Consider the following 20,400-nt stretch of genomic DNA (forward strand, 5'->3'; position numbering starts at 1 on the left):
TTACCAACAACCTATATTAAATCCTAACACATTTACATATGAAAGTTAGATGTTCGTCTATACGCAAATGAAAGCCATCAAAAATCTTGTCATGCCTTCAATCTCGCGGAAGACATTCAAAGCTAGTTCAACTTCCTAATCCTTTCAGAAGCCCTCTTGAGGTAACCTTGTAACTGTCTCAAAACATCAGCTGCAAACATCTCAGAAAAACCAAGGCACTGCAGAGATTTCAAAGGCTTGCTCTTTGCTCTGCCCCCGTGACTGCATGAACTGCCCATCACACACAGAGACAGACCACCTCCTTGAGTCGAAAAGGAGAAATTAGCACGGAATACAAAACTCGCCAATAAAAATATCCTACCACGCCCTTCACAATACTTAAAAGTGATAGGTCCATTTTCAATTTTTTTAGAAATGACTAAAACACTCACTTCGAAAACCTACAAAATTAAGACAGAGCTATTTCTGAACCTTAAAAACAAAAGACGTGTCGCTAGAAACTGGAAAAGTTTTACTTGCCCATCTCCACTCCACAGTAAGTATACGGATAAAATTTAAAAAAAAAAAATCAGAACTCTTCAGTGGCCTCCAACACTAGCTTTTAATTGAACGAGGGGCCTAACGCGAGAATTAGCAAAAGGAGAAAAAAAGCATGGTTCAACGCCTGGCTTTAGGGTTTACAGGCTTTCCACTTCCGTGGAAAAAAAAAAAAAACCTTGGGCAGATAGATGCAAGAGGTGCCGATGGCCCACGATCATCGCACATCCGAACCCTTCCGATCAAAAAAAAACCCTAAGTCTGAAGGTAAAGAGAGATCCCCCTCCCCAAAAAAAGAGAAAATTAAAAGAAAAAAAGAGGCACACACGTCTTGCAGCGGTTCCGCCGCGGCTGAATAGCCCGCTTGTGAAATGCTAATGCCACTTCGGAGCAGTTAGTCACCAGCTATTGTGTGCGGCAGGAGAAAGCCGTGCCGAGCGCGCGTGCAGAGCGAGCGCGCCCGCCTCCCTCGCGCCGCTCCCGCTCCCGCCGCCGCCGCCTCGCGCGCGCCCCCGCGGCCGCACGGACGCGCGCGCCGGCCCCTCCTCCTCCGGCCTTGCACTGCACAACACTCATGACGTATCTTTATTTCTAGCACGTTAACAAAATATCGCAAATAAATCGCCGGCAGCCCCTGCGGCCCCGGGGTGCGGGTCCCCCCCCGTACCACTAGCCCCCTGCAAGCCCCCCGCGCCGTCCCTCCCCAACCCTCCCCGGGGGCCTCGGGAGCTTTCGGGTTCTGGGGCCAAGTTTTTGTCTCGGTTAAAAAAAAAAAAAATTGCGGGAAATTCAATTTTTATTCGACTCGGGGAAAAGTTTCTTTGCTCCGCGACGTGAATGTCTCACCAGATTCTGGTAGGTCCTGGGATGCTCCTTGCCGGTCCAGTCGGTGCGCCGGGGCAGCAGCTGTGGGGTGCAGGGGGGGAGAGGACGCCCCGTGAGCCCGGCCCCCCGCGCCCCGGCCCGCCCGCGCCCCTCCCCCGCCCTCCCCGCGCCCCCGCCGGGGACCCCCCCACCCCCGAGCCCCGCGCGCCCCGGGCGCCCCGGCGGCGGCGGCGGCCCAAGGGCGGTCGCGCGGCGCCACGCCGCCGCCGCCCTTACCTCCTTCTCGGCCACCTCACGGATCAGCACCTGCAACAACAAAGCGGGGAGAGCTGAGCCCCCCGCGCCCCGGGCCGCGGCCCCGCCGCTCCCGCCGCCGCCGCCGCCCTCCCCCACGCCGCGGGCGCCGAGCGCCGGCCCGGCCCGCGCCGCGCGCCGCCGTCTACCTGAGCCGCCTGCTGACAGGGTCCATCTTCCAGGAACCGGGCGATGAGGAAGTAGAGCTCTGCGCGGGAGAGAGAGGGACACGGGGGGGAGACACACACAGGCTGAGCGGCCGGGCGGCGGCGGCGGGGGGCGGGGGGCCGCGGGCGGGATCGCCCCCCGCCGCCGGCGGCCCCGGCTAGCCCCCCGACTTACCCGATCGCAGCTCCGAGAGGCCTTTTCTCTCACGAGACATGTTTATGGGTCACTTCGGGGCCGCCGGCGGGACGCCCCGCCGCCGAGGGGAAGCGGGGACGGGGCCGCCGCCTGCCCTATAGCTGTCAGTGTGTGTTCACGAGCCCGAACCTCGGCTCCACCATTCAAGCGACGGCGGCGGAGGCGGAGGAGGAGGAGGAGGAAACAACAACTCTCAGGCAAGCGGCTCCAGCCGCCCTCCCGCCCGCCTCCTCCGCCGCGGATCCCTCCGCCGCAGAAAGGAGTCCGCAGCCTTTCGCGGCCCCGGGATCGGCCGGCCCGCGGCCCGCGCCCCCACCACCCACCGGCACAGAGGCAAAAAAAAGGGAGTGCCTCCGACCCCCCGCCCCCGCCCGCCCGCGGCCCCGGCGCCCCCCGCAACCCGGCGCGGCGAGACCCCCAGCCCGCGGCTCCCCGGGCCGAAGGTGCGATTTATTTATTTATTTCCAGTCGAAGATGTCGGAGCCGGAGCCGCCGGTTGGCTGGAAGGCGCTTTCTCTGTGGAGGCCGATCGCGGGAGGGAGGGAGCGAGCGAGCGAGCGAGCGAGGGGGGCCGGGCACGGCTCCGCGGAGGAATCTGACGCACACGGAGCCGCAGCACAGGCTCTATTCAGCGGCCGCTGGCTGGGGCTGAGATGGAAGTTAGTTTCTCTGTAGCAGAAATAGGAAACAAATGAAGCAAAACTGCCCAAAGAGGGGAAATGCCCCGAGGACGGGTCTCGCTCTCACGCGCGCGCACAGACACTACACGCAGAGAGCACTCTCACGCTGGGCAAACTCGGGATCGCGCTACCCTGCCCGAGTTGAATGATAGTGTTTGGTTTCTGTCTCTTTGCCATGTGCATGTGTATAAATGCTGCGGATGGGCATCTGTGTAAGTCTTGTCCTGCGTTATTTCTGCAGCCTATGCAAAGTGTTGTGTAATTTATTGGAGTGCTGTATATTGCCATAGAGGTTTCAGGCGCTTTTTGTTAGAAGCGCTTGTGTTTGCGAGCCCGTTATTTGCTGTAGCCACCTCTGCATATCTTTTATTACTGCCATTGCCTTAAGCGTACATTAAAAAAAAATTTTTTTTATTGTTATCTGGGCACAGCGAACTCCTGATCTGTACTTCAGAGACTCTTTTTCCTCTTACAAAAAGGCTAGTAATGGCTAATTAGGGATTTGGGATGGAAGAACCTTAAAGCTTTTTTAAGTGTTTACAAGAAGGAGTAATGTAAACCTGAGAGAAAGGCAAGAACGCTAATATTTATCTCTTAACTTATCTGGAGGTAATGTAGTGACAAATCAATAATCTAACCGAAGGATAATGAAAGAGTATAGAACACTTTAGTCGAGGTGATTGGTGATTAAATAATTTAAATTATCTGTGTATCTTGCAGTTGACTTCGTCACGCTAATTAATGGCTTCTAATTTGAGGTGTAAACCATTCCTGTTTACAGTTTCAAGGGGAAGACTTCTTGAAAACTGATGAAAAGAGAAAGAAAATTAATCTTTCGTAAATTAGTGTGTAATTACCGGGTTTATATGCTAAATCATACGTCTGTCCTTTGCTGATGAGGATAAGGGCCTTGTTTTTTAAAAAACGAATATGGGTGAAATTAATGGAAACAATGGAAAAAGCCATTTGTTAGGCAACAAGGACACCAAGTGATATTTATCTCCAGATGATTTAAGCACTTTTCAAAAAGACTTGAGAGTTGATTTTTGTTTTTAAGGATTGCATTTTAAAGGGAATTAGCATAGTGGTTCTTTTGTTAACATTTAACAAAAGAGGCTCCCTAAAAAAATTTAGATAATAAACTGCATTTTATGGACCCGGTCTAAAAAGGTTATTTGTGGGGAAATGACCCACAAGCTGCATTGTGCTTTTCTAGATTGCTTCCTCAACCCTTGTACCCTCCAAGCTCCTTACATTCCTAATGGGAAATACTTGCTGCAACTGCCGTGGGCTGCATTGCAAGACTGCACCGGTGTGATGCCTTGTACTGAAACAGCCAGAAATCACCATACATGTGAGAGGGGGAAAAAACACCTAAACCTCTTTGGAATAATGGGATGTAAAAAATTGCCTTTTATAACAATCTTAACCAAATGTTTTTAAAAAGAGAAGTTACCATGACTTGTGCTATGGCAGCCGAGTTATCAGAGTCACTGTTATTTCTTGAAATGGCTATCCTTCAAGTCCTGAAAATATTTGCATTTTTAAAGACATTAATCCATTTTATGTATTATAGGTAAAGTAGCTTGCTTCTAGCTGGTTAGGTTTGAAAAGATGGACATTTAATATGCCTTTTTGAAATTCTGTTTATTTCTATGACAAATGCTCCCTATTTTATCTTAACTTTTTAGAAGTATCTTTCTTCAGTTAACTGTGGGGTGGTTTTTTTTGCATTATGATCTTCAAATAAACAGATTTTTAGAAACTAAAAATTACAGTTAGAATTTTGAAGTTTTAAAATGCATGTATTACCCTGATTCTTACTAATAGATGTTTTATCCTTGCTAAGGAAAATCAAATTATGACATGGAATATAAAATTACTCTGGGTAAAGTTTTCTATATATATCGTTAGTATTATGTAAACATGGAGAGCTAGTATGACTATCTCATGTATGCTTTTCATTTATAAGCTTTTCTTAAGTATGCTACTAGTACTTAGCTCCTAAAACAATTTTAAGGAAAATCTTCCTTGTAAATTTTCTGAATATGATGTTCCTATCATTTTGACTAACCTTTGACAATGTTTATAGTTTTTTTTCGAAGACCTAATTTAAAGAATAGTTTTAGCCTGCCTTTGAACTAATTTATAACTATCAATCTGTTATGAGAAAATGTAGGTTAAATTGCTAAAAATGAAAACTTTTCAGCCAAATAAAACTATTTGTTTTTAACAATAGATGTTAAATTGAATCTTACTAAGTTATTAAAATGTAACAAATACTCCTTTATAACATTTTAATATTTCTTTAAACATAAAACATTTCTGGAATCTGACATCATCAGTTAACTATAGAGTTTATTATGTCATTTGTTGTGCATGTGTACACAAAAAAGTCTGCACATATCAAATAGGAAGAAAATCTTACTTTGAAGTCCTGTATTTTAGTTCCCAGGGCAGTGGCATTCTCAGCTAACTTTTTTGCACTTCTATAAGTTCAAATTCCATCTATATCCCTTTCTATTTGTTTATTTTAACTTTTTCATGAACTTCAGAAATAAAATGCCAATTTAAAAAGATTTTCATGACCTTTTTTTTTTTTTTTTTTTTATGTAAGCAGGCTAACAAAAACAGTAAAAGTTTGGAAAGCCAACAACTGCTGTTTTTATATGATATAGTCTCTAGAAGACTATTCTAATGAAATAAACGCTGCCATTCAAGTTCTTTCTGAAACAAGATTGGATAATTTATAAATAAAAAGATTCAACCACATTCATGAAATTTAGTTTGCCTTCACTAGTATGGTGAATTAATATGTAGCTCAAAAACACAATTACAACTTTTAAGATTATTTATTAAATCTTTTGTGTGTGTGATATTATGCTTTTTTTAATAGCAAAAAATTTTCCTATAAAGTATAGAAATGGAAAAGTTGAAAACACTCCTCTTCAAAAACCACCTTCTTTTTTAATCCACATCTTCCCTAACAACAAAATAACAATTGTCAAAGGAGTGTAGTTTTACACACCACACTCCTGCTTTTGGATTGCTCCCCAGTAGAGTTTCTGTCCATGTCAGTCTGACTTTATCCCTCTCAACATACGTGCTCTTTTTCCATCACGAACGTTGAATACATATCAGATTTGAACCATATAAGCATGTATACTATGGCTGCTACAGGAAGAACAGAGATAACCAACTTTAGTAAGCTAATTCATTATTTTAACACTTTGCATTGTCTCTCATATCTCACTGAGAAACACTTTTACTTAAATTAGAACACAATTCCTTTTCATCTGTAACAAAGATTAGCTGGTTGTCAATAACTATATAATCCCTTACTTATTTAAATGTTATTAGTATTTTACCACTAAATTCTTTTCCTCCAAATTAAATTATTCTAGTAGCTTAGATTGTTTTAAATATAAGTCTTAGTTTGCATGAAAAGGAGAAATACATATCTTAATTGAAAAAAACATGTGTCTATATATGTATATATATATATATATGTATCTCATGAGTTAACAGTACAACTACAAAGATTAAAGGAGAAAAGCAATTTTAGAACATATTCCCCTAAGATTTGGAGCAACACAGTGGATGAAGTAGAAAAAGCTGTTCCAGATGGCAGGAAACTTAAAGAAGTCTGTAGGCATGTTCTATTATATGATGGTGTCTGATGGATTGAGAGTGGGCTGGACTGAACAGGCAAACGTGAAAGAAGAGAAGGAAGACGCAGGAAAACGGATGCAAGACTTGAGAAGTTACTAGTGGTAGTGTATTAAACAAAGCATGATGTTATCAACGTGATTTTAAGATGGCATTTGAGAACAAAAGTTAATGCGGTCACTTGCCTTCATATGTACCTGAATTCATAAACTTTGAGAACTCTCAAGAAGAAAAATTATTTTATTCATGGAAAGGGACAGGTTTGCCTGACAAGTGAGTGAGGGACTCCTAGATAATCAGAATCAAGGACACCAAAGTAGACACTGTTGATAAAGAAGAATGGCTGTTTAAAAGAGTAAGATCTGACCACCAGAGTGCCCATAAGACTGCCTTGAGACTCAAGTATAAGAATAAGACATAAAAGTGAGATCCAACTAAAAACTGAGAATGAAGCCAATTTAGATGTAAACTGACTTTGTAATCAAAAATGGTATTCCCAGTTTCTGAATTTGTAAAGTCATGTCTCATTATACCACCTTGTTTGTAAATTATCCTTATTTTTCTTCATATATATATATATATACTATGTATATATTTGGCAAAGATCGCCTTGACTTATGCCTCTGTTGCTTAATTTCTTCAATGGGTATAATCATACCTATTTGTTGAAATGGTGATTAGCTAACTAGCCCAAAGAATGAGTTCTGTGATACAATTACGAAATTTAAAATAATATCAGTACCAAGTAGATCTTTCAGATTCGGTGTGTGTGTTCAAAATTTAAGAAAAGAAGAAAACCTTAGACTTTGATTTTGAGATGATAGCTACAAATCCTATTGCATTCAGAGTTTTCCTGCTTACATATGAACACACACAAAGGGGCACATTAAGTGGTTATAGTGGATTTTTTAGTGCTTATCCAAACTTACCAACCGACAGCGATTTATAGAAAGACTAATATAGCCTCTAATTGGAATCTCCTGGTAAGAACATATGTGTTATTTCCTCTCAACAGTTATCAGAAGTGGTGTAACTGAATATCATTAAGGAACATCTTTCTTAAGAATACTGAGTAAGTGGTATCATATGAGGAGGAAATATGTTGCCTTTTTGTCTTGCCATCCTCACCTCTCTGGTTTGCACATGTTATACTTTAGATTGTTTTGTCATTCAGTGTTTTGGAGTTTTTGGTAAGTGTGTGTGTAAGAGTTCTACATTTCCCCAGTCCCCAGCTTTTCAGTTTTTTTTTGGTGTCTCTATAAAATTTCCCTTCTCTTTCATCGCTGAAACTTTAATGGTAAACCAAGTAAGGGAATTAAGATATGTAATTAATTTGAATATGTCCTAAGAGCTCTAAGAGTATGAAGATGAGTTTATTATTTATTTCTTATAATTGAAACTCACACATTAAAATGTTCCACACCCCTACTACTGTTTATCCCCCCAGGTGTTTTACAAAAGACTAGAGAAACAATTTACATAACTGGTGTAAAAAAAGTCTTCTTTCCTTTCTTCTCCATAAGTAAAGAAATGAAGTGCCAAGCGGTAAACATTGTTTGTGTATGAAGTATACATATACAATTTTGTGTTACTAAATTTTTCGTATTTAAAGTTTTTGCCAAACTTGAGGTAAATGTGGCCTCTTTAAGACATTAGATTTTCTGAGAGGAATTACTGATTTTTTAAAAAATTATTTTTGAAGTAATTTATGCATCTTTCAGACTCTAGTTTGTAAAGTTTCCAATCTAATAGTGGCTGAAGAGGATTTACATTGACTCAAACCACTCTCTGGTCAATACTGCTTAACTTCACCTCCTTAAAATATTTAGGATGGAAATTCACTTCATTTCAGGCCAGATCTCATCATGCCTAACAAATGTTTGAAAAAGAAATCCGTTATGAACACACAATGGCAAATTTCCATGGCAAAACAGTAAGATATTTTTTCCTAATGTCTGTTTACATCACGTTTTTTTTTGTTTTTTTTTTTAATTAGGATAATAATTACAAAGGTCATTTCCCCTTTCAATCAACCAGTTTCTCCTGTGGCCTCTTCTTTTTCCTTTTTATTGTTAAGAATATTTTAATATACATTTGGTTTTCAGTATGAAAAAGAAAAGGGAATAAAAACTGTCACAAGTTCCAGCAACCTGTACTACTTCTGTGAAGCCATCTTTCTTTCTCCCAGGCAGAATTGTTTGAGTCGATCTAAGGATCCAAAGTTCACCTTTAGAGTCTCTCCATGGTCTTGATGTGCCGTTCCTCCTGCCATAGCATCCTCATCGCAGCATTCTGTACATCAGCTGAAGAACCATCATTTAAACGGTGGTTTGCTCTTTGACCTTCACTGTGTACTGTAGTCCAGTGCAGGGAGATGCCTTGTTCACTAGAGGCTGATAATAGAGATGAGAGTTAACCTGAAGTCACTGAGACCTGCTTTGATAGCTACACCTGAAAAGCAAAGGTTTCGGTGGTAGTTTGGCCAATCTCCAGATAATGATCAATTATTAAAACCTGACTTTATTTAGCAGCAGTAACAATTTATTGAATGGACTACAAGAGATATGAATCAATGGCTGTACATACCAATCAAATTTTAACTACAAAGAATTCATGTTCCTGAAACAGAAACAAACTACTTATAGACTGTTTTTGTGTTTTAACCTAATTGCTTTTAGTATAAAATGTTCATATTTGATAAATATTAATACTAGCATGATTAAATTCCACTGGTATTTTTATTAACTACAAAATAACATAAAGTGGTGTGAAATAATCAATTGAGTGCAATATAGGTTAATGTGAAAGCATTTTTTGGAAACGTTTTCAAATGAGTATATGATTTCCATATTTTTAAAAAATGTAATAACTACCTTCTAACAGATTAGTTTTAGTTCTACAGTATAAACTATTAAGAGGTTTGAGTCAAGAAGATTTCTAGCCAGGTTGAAAATTTACAAACCTAGAGTCAAGAATTGCATTGACTCCGAAAATTTTTATAATGTTCAAGGTTTTTCTTTTCTTTTTAGTTTCTTAAAGTTACACATATATGTATCATTCTTTTAAAATTTAGTTCTTTTTAACTAAGTTACTTATGTTTCAAAACATTAATATTTGAAGTCTAGACATCATCTCTTTAACTCAGAAGTTTTTAAAACCTTTTTATTGTGTAAGAATATCAAACATCCCCAAAAAGTCAAGAAAATAGCAGGATGATCCCCTGATACCAGATTCCCAGCATTCATAATTGTCCACATTTGGACAACCCTATCCTGGGTGTTCTTTGGAAGGCCTGATGTTAAAGCTGAAACTCCAATACTTTGGCCACCTCATGTGAAGAGTTGACTCATTGGAAAAGACTCTGATGCTGGGAGGGATTGGGGGCAGGAGGAGAAGGGGACTACAGAGGATGAGATGGCTGGATGGCATCACCGACTCGATGGACGTGAGTCTGGGTGAACTCCAAGAGTTGGTGATGGACAGGGAGGCCTGGCGTGCTGCAGCTCATGGGGTTGCAAAGAGTCAGACAGGACTGAGTGACTGAACTGAACTGAACTGAATAGTATATATACTCCAACCACCCCCTTTCTTGTTTAAAGTAAATGTCATTATTGCCTATCTAAATAATTTGGTATGTAATCCAGAAACAAATTCTAATGAGTTTAATTCCTTCATTGATTGGTTCTTTAATTTATTTACCACCTCATAAATTAAGCATTTGTAGAGCATCTACCGCAGCAGCAGCCGAGTATCTACCTTATTCTAGATGCTGTATTAAGCCCTGAAAGTTGATTGGCTGGATATGGTCATTTGGAACTCTTTCTAAGAAGTTCGGATGGAAAATGTAAACTGTTAAGAAATAATATCATACCACTGAACTGCTTAAACCCCATCCAATGATGCTTCATGAACTCCTGGACAGTTGTTGAGTATAATGTGTGAGATTCCTCATAACCTAACCTTCTCAATCTGTCCACACTCACCTTTACGCACAGGACCAGGAGCACTCTCAATTCCTGTATGAAAATAGCTCCCCAAATAGTGTCCTTTCAGGTTTTGAACATGGTGGTCCCTCTCCAGAATGTTGATCTCAAAATCCAACCAATTCTTATGCAGTTTTCAAGACACCACCGATCATCACTTCTTTCCTCCAAGAAAACAAATGGCTTGGTGTTCATCCTCTGTATCCCCAGAACACCTCCTGTGTGTCTCTACTATAGCACAGCTTTCAGATATATCATAGTTTTTTGTTGTCTTGACTCATTAACCAAGATTTTTTTTAGGATAATCTCTGAATTTTGGATTTCTGTATCCCCGTTATATGCAACAATCAGAATAAACAACAGGCAATTAATACTTTCAGTGCTTTTTTTTTTTTCTTGGAATATGTTTATCAGATAAACAAAATTTGACCCGTTTCCATGATTTCACAGGGCTAGCCGAGGCTCATGAACCAGTGATAGTTTTCCCATTGAAAGGAAGCAAACAAAGTAAATGTAATACTTAAAGAAACACCCAAATATCATGTGACATTTGGATATCAGCTCTGCCCTTTCAGAGTGTTTATTCCAGTATTATTTGAATACAAAATGAAGGGATGAACTGGTCACTAGAAGAAGGTCACAGAATACCAAAATAATGACAAAAAAAGGAAGCCTAACCTAAAGTGAATGACTTCAGGTCATTCTCCCCCTTGCCACTTAACTTTAACTTGTCTTTTTTTAGTACACTTTTCTTACATATCTTTTATCTCCACCTTATATCTTGTGCCCTAAATAACCAAGGGGAAAACAAATATACAAGTAAATATGATATCAAATAAGTGCAATAGTGCATCAGCAAGGCTCCTATAGCAAATAAATGAGAGAGTCTGTGTTACTATATCCATAATTATGGGGATGCTACACGAAGGATCACAGAATTTTAGAGCTGAAAGAACCGTAGAGATTATCTAGTCCAAATTCCCTTTCAAAGAGAGCAAATGATGTAGCCAACCTTACAGTCTCCTTTTCAAAAGTCTCAGCCTTGCAACCTTTCTGAGGTTATTGGTTAAAGGGTAGGATATAGTTGAATAACCAAGAGAAAATAACATAGCTTGGAGAAATCAACAAGATTTCTGTACAAGAAATGATATTTGTTGGTTTCACTAGAGTTGTTTGAGGGGATAAATAAGTATGACTGAGGGTATTTAAAGAAAACATTTATATTTACACTTTCAAAAAGGCTTTTGACAAGTTCCTATATCAGACTATTTAAAAAATCCTCACAAGAAATTGGCTTGGGGAGAAATAAGGAGAAATTCGAGTAGTTCATATTGTAGATGAAGAATAAGGTCCTATTTCTGGTTTTTACTGAGTGTTGTTGAAAAAATTATTTTGCCTCACTTATCATTTTACCAGAAATAATATATGAGAAAAGTAATTTTGCTTAACTCACTGAGATACTATGAGGATTGAGTGAGATAATAATACTGTTCATAATAAAAGCTAACAGCTTGTTAAGTAATAACAAATATTATCTCACTTAGCCCTTCCAAAGAAAATACTGTTATTACTTACCACTGTAAAGATGGATAAGGAACTTGTTGGGAGTCCTGAAGCTAATTACTGGTAAAGTCAGGAACTGAACCCAGGAAGGCTGGTTCCAGAGTTCCTCTTAGCCAGTCACCTTACTTCTGTGTTATTAATATGCACAAACCCCTTTTCATGCATAGACCAGGTATGTAATAAGGGCTTAATAAGTTTAGTTATTAATATGTTCATACTTTTTCAGAAGGAAAAAATAAAAGAAGGCCTAATATTGACTGAAGACCTACTTTAAGCATAATGCATTCTCTTTACAACCAGCCTGGAAGGCCATAGATGCCTATAGAGATTCCTTGGTTCAACCCAGTCAGACCTAGAATTCGGAGGGACATTGGTCTTGTTCCAAAGCCTATCTTCTTTTTATTATGTTCCAGTCTGTTCTCTTTTGTTATTCCTCTTGTACCATAAATATACTTAAGCATATGAATAGGTATGTACCTAAGATGTGAGGCATAGATATACATAAAAGCAATGTTTTATTTGGCCTATAGGTAAGCATATTTTAGCAGAGAGCAAATAATAGAAAAGAAAGAATTTAGTAAGTTTCTGAAGAGCAGAACCCGATGGTTGCTGTCCCCAGAGTCAACACTGGAGCCAGTCAAGTTTCCTATTTAGAGAGTGATGGCATGCAGAAATATTAATACATAAAAATTGATCAATTTCCAGTTGATAGTAAGCTCTTATATGGAGAAAAGGGCCAAGCCAATGATATCAAATGGTGGAATCCTAAGATGAACTGCTAGGTGGTGGTGGTGGTGGTTTAGTCGTTAAGTCATATCTGAGTCTTGTGACACCATGGACTGTAGCCCACCAGGCTCCTCTGTCCGTGAGATTCTCCAGGCAAGAACACTGCAGTGGGCTGCCATTTCCTCCTCCAATGAACTGCTAGACAAGGGATCTATTGTCATTTTAGGTTATTCCCTATAAAACATTGTCCAAAAAAGCTTTTGTACCAAAAACTAGTGCAAAGGGCCACAAGGAAGAATATCAGAAATAGAAAGCATTATCCCATTATACTGTACATCAGGATTAGAAATATTTTGTGGTTCCAGTCACTACACCTCAAGGAAGACAAGGCCATAAAGTTAGAAAGTATCTAGAGAAAGATAATTAAAATGACAAAGATATAGAAAGTTGACTGCCAGAAATTGACTAAAACTATTAATACCTTTGAAAACCAGAAGGTGATACAATAAAGTAAAGTAAAGTAATCGCTCAGTCGTGTCTGACTCTTTGCAATCCCATGGACTGTAGCCTACCAGGCTCCTCTGTCCATGGGAATTCCCAGGCAAGAGTACTGGAGTGGGTTGCCATTTCCTTCTCCAGGGGCTCTTCCTGACCCAGAGATTGAACCTGGGTCTCCAGCATTGCAGGCAGATGCATTACCATCTGAGTCACCAGGTAAGCCCAAAAGGTGATACAATAAAATATAATAAAGTGAGGATGAAAATGAGTAGGGTGACTGCAAACTTACTCAACAAAATCTAGAATTCCAGAACCAGCAAATACTTTGTTGCTTTTCTTAATACCTGAATTCTTCAGAATATATCTCCCAAGAGAAAGGGTATCTACTTTACAAGGATCACATGTATTAATCCCACTAGGAAATTCAACACTAGTACTATAATATAACATATAATCAATCTGATTTCATTATTGACCATCTCATGATGTCCATGTGTAGAGTTGTCTCTTGTGTTGTCAGAAGAGGATGTTTGCTATGACCAATGCCTTCTCTTGTCAAAACTCTGTTAGCTTTTGCCCTGCTTCATTTTGTACTCCAAGGCCAAACTTGCCTGTTACTCTAGGGATCTCTTGACTTCCTACATTTGCATTCCAATCCTGTATGATGAAAAGACATTTTTTTTTTGGTGTTAGTTCTAGAAGGTCTTGTAGGTCTTCATAGAACCATTCAATTCAGCTTTTTTAGCGTTAGTGGTTAGGGCATAGACTTGGATTATTGCGATACTGAATGATCTGCCTTGCAAATGAACCAAGATCATACTGTCCTTTTTGAGATTTAACCCAAGTACTGCATTTTGAACTCTTTTCTTGACTATGACAGCTACTCCATTTTTTCTAAGGGATTCTTGCCCAAAGTACTAGGTGTGATGGTTGTCTGAATTAAATATGCCCATTCCTGTCCATTTTAGTTCACATCCTAAGATATCAATGTTCACTCTTGCCATCTTCTGCCTGACCACATCAGTTTACCTTGATTGATTCCAGCTTCCTATGCAATATTGTTCTTTTCAGCAACAGACTTGACTTTCACCACCAGAAACATCCACAATTGAGCATTATTTTTGTTTTGGCTCAGCCTCTTCATTATTTCTGGAGCTACCGCTCCACTCTTCCCCAGTAGCATATCAGACACCTACCGACCTAGGGGGCTCATTTTCCTGTAAAATATCTTTTTGCCTTTTCATACTGTTCATGGGATTCTCAAGGCAATAATACAGAAATGGTTTGCCATGCCCTTCTCCAGTGGACCACATTTTGTCAGACATCACCACATGGACATCACCAGATGGTCAGTACCAAAATCAGATTAATTATATTCTTTGCAGCCAAAAATGGAGCTCTATACAGTGAGTAAAAACAACACCTGAACCTGACTGTGACTCAGATCATGAGCTCCATATTGCAAAATTGAGGCTTAATATGAAGAAAGTAGGGAAAACCACTAGACCATTCAGGTATGACCTAAATCAAATCCCTTGAACCTATTCATCATGACAAATAGATTCAAGGGTTTAGATCTGTTAGAATGCGGGAAGAACTATGGATGCAGGTTCATAACATTGAGCAGGAGGTGATCACCAAAACCATCCCCAAGAAAAAGAAAAGCAAGAGGGCAAAGTGGTTGTCTGAGGAGGACTTAAAAATAGCTGAGAAAAGAAGAGAGGCAAAGGAGAAAAGAAGATATACCCATCTGAATGCAGAGTTCCAGAGAATAGCAAGGAGAGATAAGAAAGCCTTCTTAAGTGAACAATGCAAAGAAATAAAGGAAACCAATAAGATGGGAGAAATCAGAGATCTCTTAAAGAAAATTAGAGATACCAGGGGAACATTTCATGCAAAGATGGGCACAAAAAAGGATAAAAATGGCAAGGACCTAACAGAAGCAGAAGAGATTAAGAAGAGGTGGCAAGAATACACAGAAGAACCATACAAAAAAGGTCTTAATTACTCAGATAATGATGATGGTGTGATCACTCACCTAGAGCCAAACATCCTGGAAGGTGAAGTCAAATGGGCCTTATGAAGCATTGCTATGAACAAAGCTAGTGGAGTCAATGGAATTCCAGCTAAGCTGTTTCAAACCACAAAAGATGATGCTGTTAAAGAGTTGGACTTTATTCGAGCAAATTTGGAAAACTCAGCAGAGATCAAATTGCCAACATCCATTGGATCACAGAAAAATAAAGGAATTCCAGAAAAATGTCTACTACTGCTTCGTTGACTATTTGAAAGCCTTTGACTGTGTGGATCTCAGAAAACTTTGGAAAATTCTTAAAGAGAAGGGAACACCAGACCACCTCACTTCTCTCATGCAAAACCTGTATACAAGACCAAAAGCAACAGTTAGAACTGGACAAGGAACAACAGACTGATTCCAAATTGGGAAAGGAGTACGTCAAAGCTATATATTGTCACCCTGCTTGTTTAACTTCTGTGCAGAGTACATCCTGCAAAATGCCGGGCTGGATGACTCACAAGCTAGAATCAAGATTTCTGGGAAAATATCAACAAATTTAGATATGCAGATGATACCACCCTAATGACAGAAAAACTAAAGAGCCTCTTGATGAGGGTGAAGGAGGAGAGTGAAATAGCCAGCTTAAAACTTAACATTCAAAAATGAAGACCATGGCATCTGGTTGCATCACTTCACAGCAAAGAGATGGGGGTAAAGTGGAAATCAGTTCAGTTCAGTCGCTCAGTCATGTCTGACTCTTTGCGACCCCATGAACTGCAGTATGCCAGGCCTCCCTGTCCATCACCAACTCCCAGAGTTTACTCAAACTCATGTCCTTTGAGTCAGTGATATCATCCAACCAGCTCATCCTCTCTCGTCCCCTTCTCCTCCCGCCTTCAATCTTTCCCAGCATCTGGGTCTTTTCAAATGAGTCAGGTCTTCGCATCAGGTGGCCAAAGTATTGGAGTTTCAGCTTCAGCATCAGTCCTTCCAATGAATATTCAGGACTGATTTCCTTTAGGATGGACTGGTTGGATCTCCTTGCAGTCCTAGGGACTCTCAAGAGTCTTCTCCAACACCACAGTTCAAAAGCATCAATTCTTCAGCACTCAGCCTTCTTCACAGCCCAACTCTCACATCCATACATGACCACAGGAAAAACCATAGCCTTGACTAGATGGACCTTTGTTGATAAAGTAATGTCTCTGCTTTTCAATTTGCTGTCTAGGTTGGTCATAACTTTCCTTCCAAGGAGTAAGTGTCTTTTAATTTCATGGCTGCAGTCACCATCTGCAGTGATTTTGGAGCCCCCAAAAATAAAGTCTGTCACTGTTTCCCCATCTATTTGCCATGAAGTTATGAGACCAGATGCCATGATCTTCGTTTTCTGAATGTTGAGCTTTAAGCCAACTTTTTCACTCTCCTCTTTCACTTTCATCAAGAGGTCTTTAGTTCTTCTTCACTTTCTGCCATAAGGGTGGTGTCAACTGCATATCTGAGGTTATTGATATTACTCCTGGAAATCTTGATTCCAGTTTGTTTCATCTATCCCAGCGTTTCTCATTATCTACTCTGCATATAAGTTAAAGACACAGGAAATAAGTGGAAATAGTGACAGATTTTATTTTCTTGGACTCCAAAATGACTGTAGAGAGTGACAGCAGCCATGAAATTAAAAAACACTCTCTCCTTGGAAGAAAAACTGTGATCAACCTAGACAGCATATTAAAAAGCTGAGACATCACTTTGACTGTATGGAAAGGTCCGTAAAGTCACAGCTATGGTTTTTCCAGTAGTTAGGTACAGATGTGAGTGTTGGACCATAAAGAAGGTTGACAGCCGAAGAACTGATGCTTTTGAATTGTGGTGCTTGAGAAGGCTCTTGAGAGTCCCTTGGATAGCAAGAAGATCAAACCAATCAATCCTAAAGGAAATCAACCCTGAATATTCACTGGAAGGACTGAAGCTGAAGCTCCAATACTTTGACCACCTGATGTGAAGAGCAGACTCTTCGGAAAAACCCTGATGTTGGGAAAGATTGAGGGCAGGAAGAGAAGGGGATGACAGAGGATGAGATGGTTGTATGGCGTCATTGACTCACCGGGCATTAGTTTGAGCAAACTCTGGGGGATAGTGAAGGACAGGGAAGCCTGACGTGCTGTAGTTCATGGGGTTGCAAAGAGTCAGTCTAGACTTAATGACTGAACAACATTCTGGGTCTTTTGCTTCCTTGTATAAACTTTAGAATCAGTTGGTCAGTATTCACAAAAAACTGCTGGAATTTCCATCATGATTGCATTGCATCTATAGATCAAATTTGAAAGGAATGATAACTTGACAATACTGAGTCTTTCTATCCATAAACATGGAATATCTATGTTCTTCATTCATCTTTGATTTTTTTCCATTGGAGTTTTGTAGTTTTCCTCATTCCACCATGCACATATTTTGTTAATTTATACCTACATATTGTGTGATTTTGGGTGTTGTAGAAATGGCATTGTGTTTTCCGTCTCAAATTCCACTTCTTAATTATTGGTATATAAGAAATAATATTTTGTTAAAAACCTCTTCATCTATTCACTAAAGATATTGGTCTGTCATTTCTTTCAATGTCTTTGGTTTTCCTATTAGGGTAATGTCGGTCTCATATTTTAAAAGAAGTATTCTCTCTGCTTCTATTCTTGGAAAGGGATTGTAGAGCGTTGGTATAATTTCTTTCTTAGATGTTTGGTAGTCTTCACCAGTGAAGCCATCTGAGCCTGGTGTTTTCTATTTCAGAAAGTTATTGTCAATTCCATTTGTGTACTAGTATTGGGCTTCCCAGGTGGCGCCAGTGATAAAGAACCTGCCTGCCAATGCAGGAGACACAGGATACGTGGGTTTGGTCTATTTCTTGTATGAATTTTGCAAACTGTCTTTCAAGGAATGGTCCATTTCATCTAGTTTGTCAAATTTGTGGGCATAGAGTTGCTTATAGAATTCCTCTATTATTCTCTTAATGTCTATAGGATCTATAGTGATGTCTCCTCTTTCATTTCTATTATTAGTGTTTTATGTCCTATCTTTTTTTTTTCTTTGTTAGTCTGATTAAAAGTTTATCAGTTTTACTGATGTTTTCAAGGACCAGCTTCTGATTTTGTTGATTTTTCTCTATTGAATTCCTATTTTCTGTTTCTCTCATTTCTGCTCTAATTCTTCTTATTTCTTCTGCTTACTTTGGATTTAATTTGCTCTTTTTTATTTTCTAGTACATGCATTCAATGTTTTTAATTTCTTCCTAAGCACTACTTTTACTGTATCTCACAAGTTTTAAGCTATGTGTTTTCATTTCCCTTAGTTGAAAATATTTTTAAATTTCTCTTGAGAATTCTTCTTTGATTCATATATTATTTGGAAGTATATTGTCTAGTTTCACATACTTTGGGAATTTTCAGTTATATTTCAGTTATTGATTTCTAGGTTAATCCCATTATCACCTGAGAGCAGATATTGTCTGATTTCCATTGTTTTAAATCAGGGTATGTTTTATGGCTCAGAATGTAAACTGTTTTGTCGAATGTTCCATGTGAGCTCGAGAAGAATGAGTATTCTGCTGTTGTTGGATAAAGTAGTCTATAGATGTCAGTTATACCCAGCTGATTGTTGGTGTTGAGTTCAACTATATCCTTTTGGTTTTCTGCTTGCTGATATGTCCATTTCTGGTTGAGGGATATTGAAATCTTCAACTATGATAGCAGATTTATCTATTTCTCCTTGAATTTCTGTCAATTTTGCCTCATGTACTTTGACATGATATTGTTAGGTAAATACACATTAAGGATTATGGGTTTATCATTATGTGATACCCATCTTTATCTCTGATAACCTTCTGTGCTTTGAAGTCTACTCTGTCTTAAATTAATGCAGCTACTTCTGTTTTGTTCTAATTAGTGCATGGTATGTTTTTCTCCATCCAGTTACTCTTAGTCTATGTGTATCTTTATATTGAAAGTGGATGTCTTGTGTAAAACATATAGTTGAATTTACTTTATCTGACTTTCAATTGGTGCATTTAGGCCATTGATATTCGAAGTGATTATTGATATAGTTGGATTAATATCTGCTATATTTGTTGCTATCTTCTTTTTGTTGTCCTTGTTCTTTGTTCCTGTTTTTATCTTCTGCTCTTTTTCTTCCTTTTGTGGTTCTATATGAACATTTATATGATTCCATTTCCCCCTCCTTATGTAATTATAAGATATAATCATACATCTTTTAAACTTTTTTAGTGGTTGCCCTAGAGTTTGCAGTATACATTTTCACATAACACTATACCACTTCATAAGTCAGCTGAATACTTTATAATAACAAAATAATCCTAATTCCTCACTTTAGTTCCTCGTATCATTACTGTCATTCATTTCACTTATATATTAGCATAAAAAACTGGCAACAAATATCCTCAGTATCAGTTTGTCTGAGAAAGTCTTTATTTCTTTTTCACTTTTGAAGGATATTTCACAGAATACAGAATTCTACGTTAATGGGTTTTTTTTTTAATCTTAGCGCTTTAAATATTTCACTGTACTCTCCTCTCACTTGCTTGGTTTCTGAGAAGTCAGATGTAATTAAAATTCTTTCTCTCCTATAGGTAAGGTATTTTTTCCCCTCTGACTTCTTGCAGCATCTTTTCTTTATCTTTTATTTTCTATAGTTTCTAAATAATATGCCTAGCTATGGAGTTTTTTGTTTCAGTTCCTCCACATGCTCACTGACACTTGGTATGATCATTATTATTTTTTTTTACTTAGAATTTTTTTGCCACTTTATTTATTTTTAATTGAAGGATAACTGCTTTACAGAATTTGTGGTTTTCTGTCATACAGAAACAAGAATCAGCCATAGCCTTTTGAATAGAGATGGGATGGTGTCTTATAGTTTTAACTTGCATTTCTATAAAGATTAATGATGTTGAGCATCATTTCATGTAGTACTTATTTTCTATCCTTATATCTTTCTTGGTGGAGTGTCTATTGAAATCTTTTTAAAGATTTTAAATCATTTTAAAAAATTGTGTTATTTGTTTTCTTATTAATGAGGCCTGAGAGGTGTTTTTTTTTCATATCTGGATATAAATTTTTATGAGATATATGTAATGATTACTTGCATTTATTTTCTCCCAACCCATGGCTTGGTCTCTTCATTCTCTTAACAGTGTCATCTGAAGGGTAATTTTGATGAAGCCCAGTTTGTCAATTTTTTC

At 39.0% G+C, this 20,400-nt stretch overlaps 1 protein-coding gene and 2 long non-coding RNA genes across 9 annotated transcripts in view; 1 reads left to right on the top strand and 2 right to left on the bottom strand.

Moving 5' to 3' along the window:
* PHIP (pleckstrin homology domain interacting protein) overlaps positions 1-2,089 on the bottom strand; it is a 128,267-nt gene extending 126,178 nt beyond the window's left edge. For all 5 annotated transcript variants that reach the window (XM_061427263.1, XM_061427267.1, XM_061427266.1 and 2 more), the window contains exons 1-4: positions 1,999-2,089; positions 1,806-1,864; positions 1,639-1,668; positions 1,384-1,443 (exon numbers count right to left, since the gene is read on the bottom strand). In XM_061427263.1, coding sequence (XP_061283247.1) covers positions 1,384-1,443; positions 1,639-1,668; positions 1,806-1,864; positions 1,999-2,038 — 189 coding nt within the window. In that variant the 5' untranslated portion in view covers positions 2,039-2,089. The remainder of the gene's footprint in view (positions 1-1,383; positions 1,444-1,638; positions 1,669-1,805; positions 1,865-1,998) is intronic.
* A 287-nt stretch (positions 2,090-2,376) lies between these two features.
* Positions 2,377-20,400, top strand: part of LOC133253710 (uncharacterized) — a 105,926-nt gene continuing 87,902 nt past the window's right edge. Inside the window, exon 1 of one of the 2 annotated variants that reach the window (XR_009738387.1) lies at positions 2,377-2,462. This is a non-coding gene — a long non-coding RNA (uncharacterized LOC133253710). The remainder of the gene's footprint in view (positions 2,463-20,400) is intronic. The other variant, XR_009738386.1, reaches the window with a different exon arrangement.
* Positions 8,415-13,827, bottom strand: LOC133253712 (uncharacterized). 2 transcript variants are annotated; one of them, XR_009738390.1, is made up of 2 exons: positions 13,615-13,827; positions 8,415-8,761 (listed from the first exon to the last, which is right to left on the bottom strand). It is a non-coding gene; the product is annotated as an uncharacterized LOC133253712 (long non-coding RNA). The 2 variants fall into 2 exon arrangements; XR_009738389.1 differs by lacking the exon at positions 13,615-13,827 and adding an exon at positions 10,352-12,203.

The sequence above is a fragment of the Bos javanicus genome, chromosome 9 (assembly GCF_032452875.1).
Source record: "Bos javanicus breed banteng chromosome 9, ARS-OSU_banteng_1.0, whole genome shotgun sequence".
Lineage (NCBI taxonomy): Eukaryota > Metazoa > Chordata > Mammalia > Artiodactyla > Bovidae > Bos > Bos javanicus.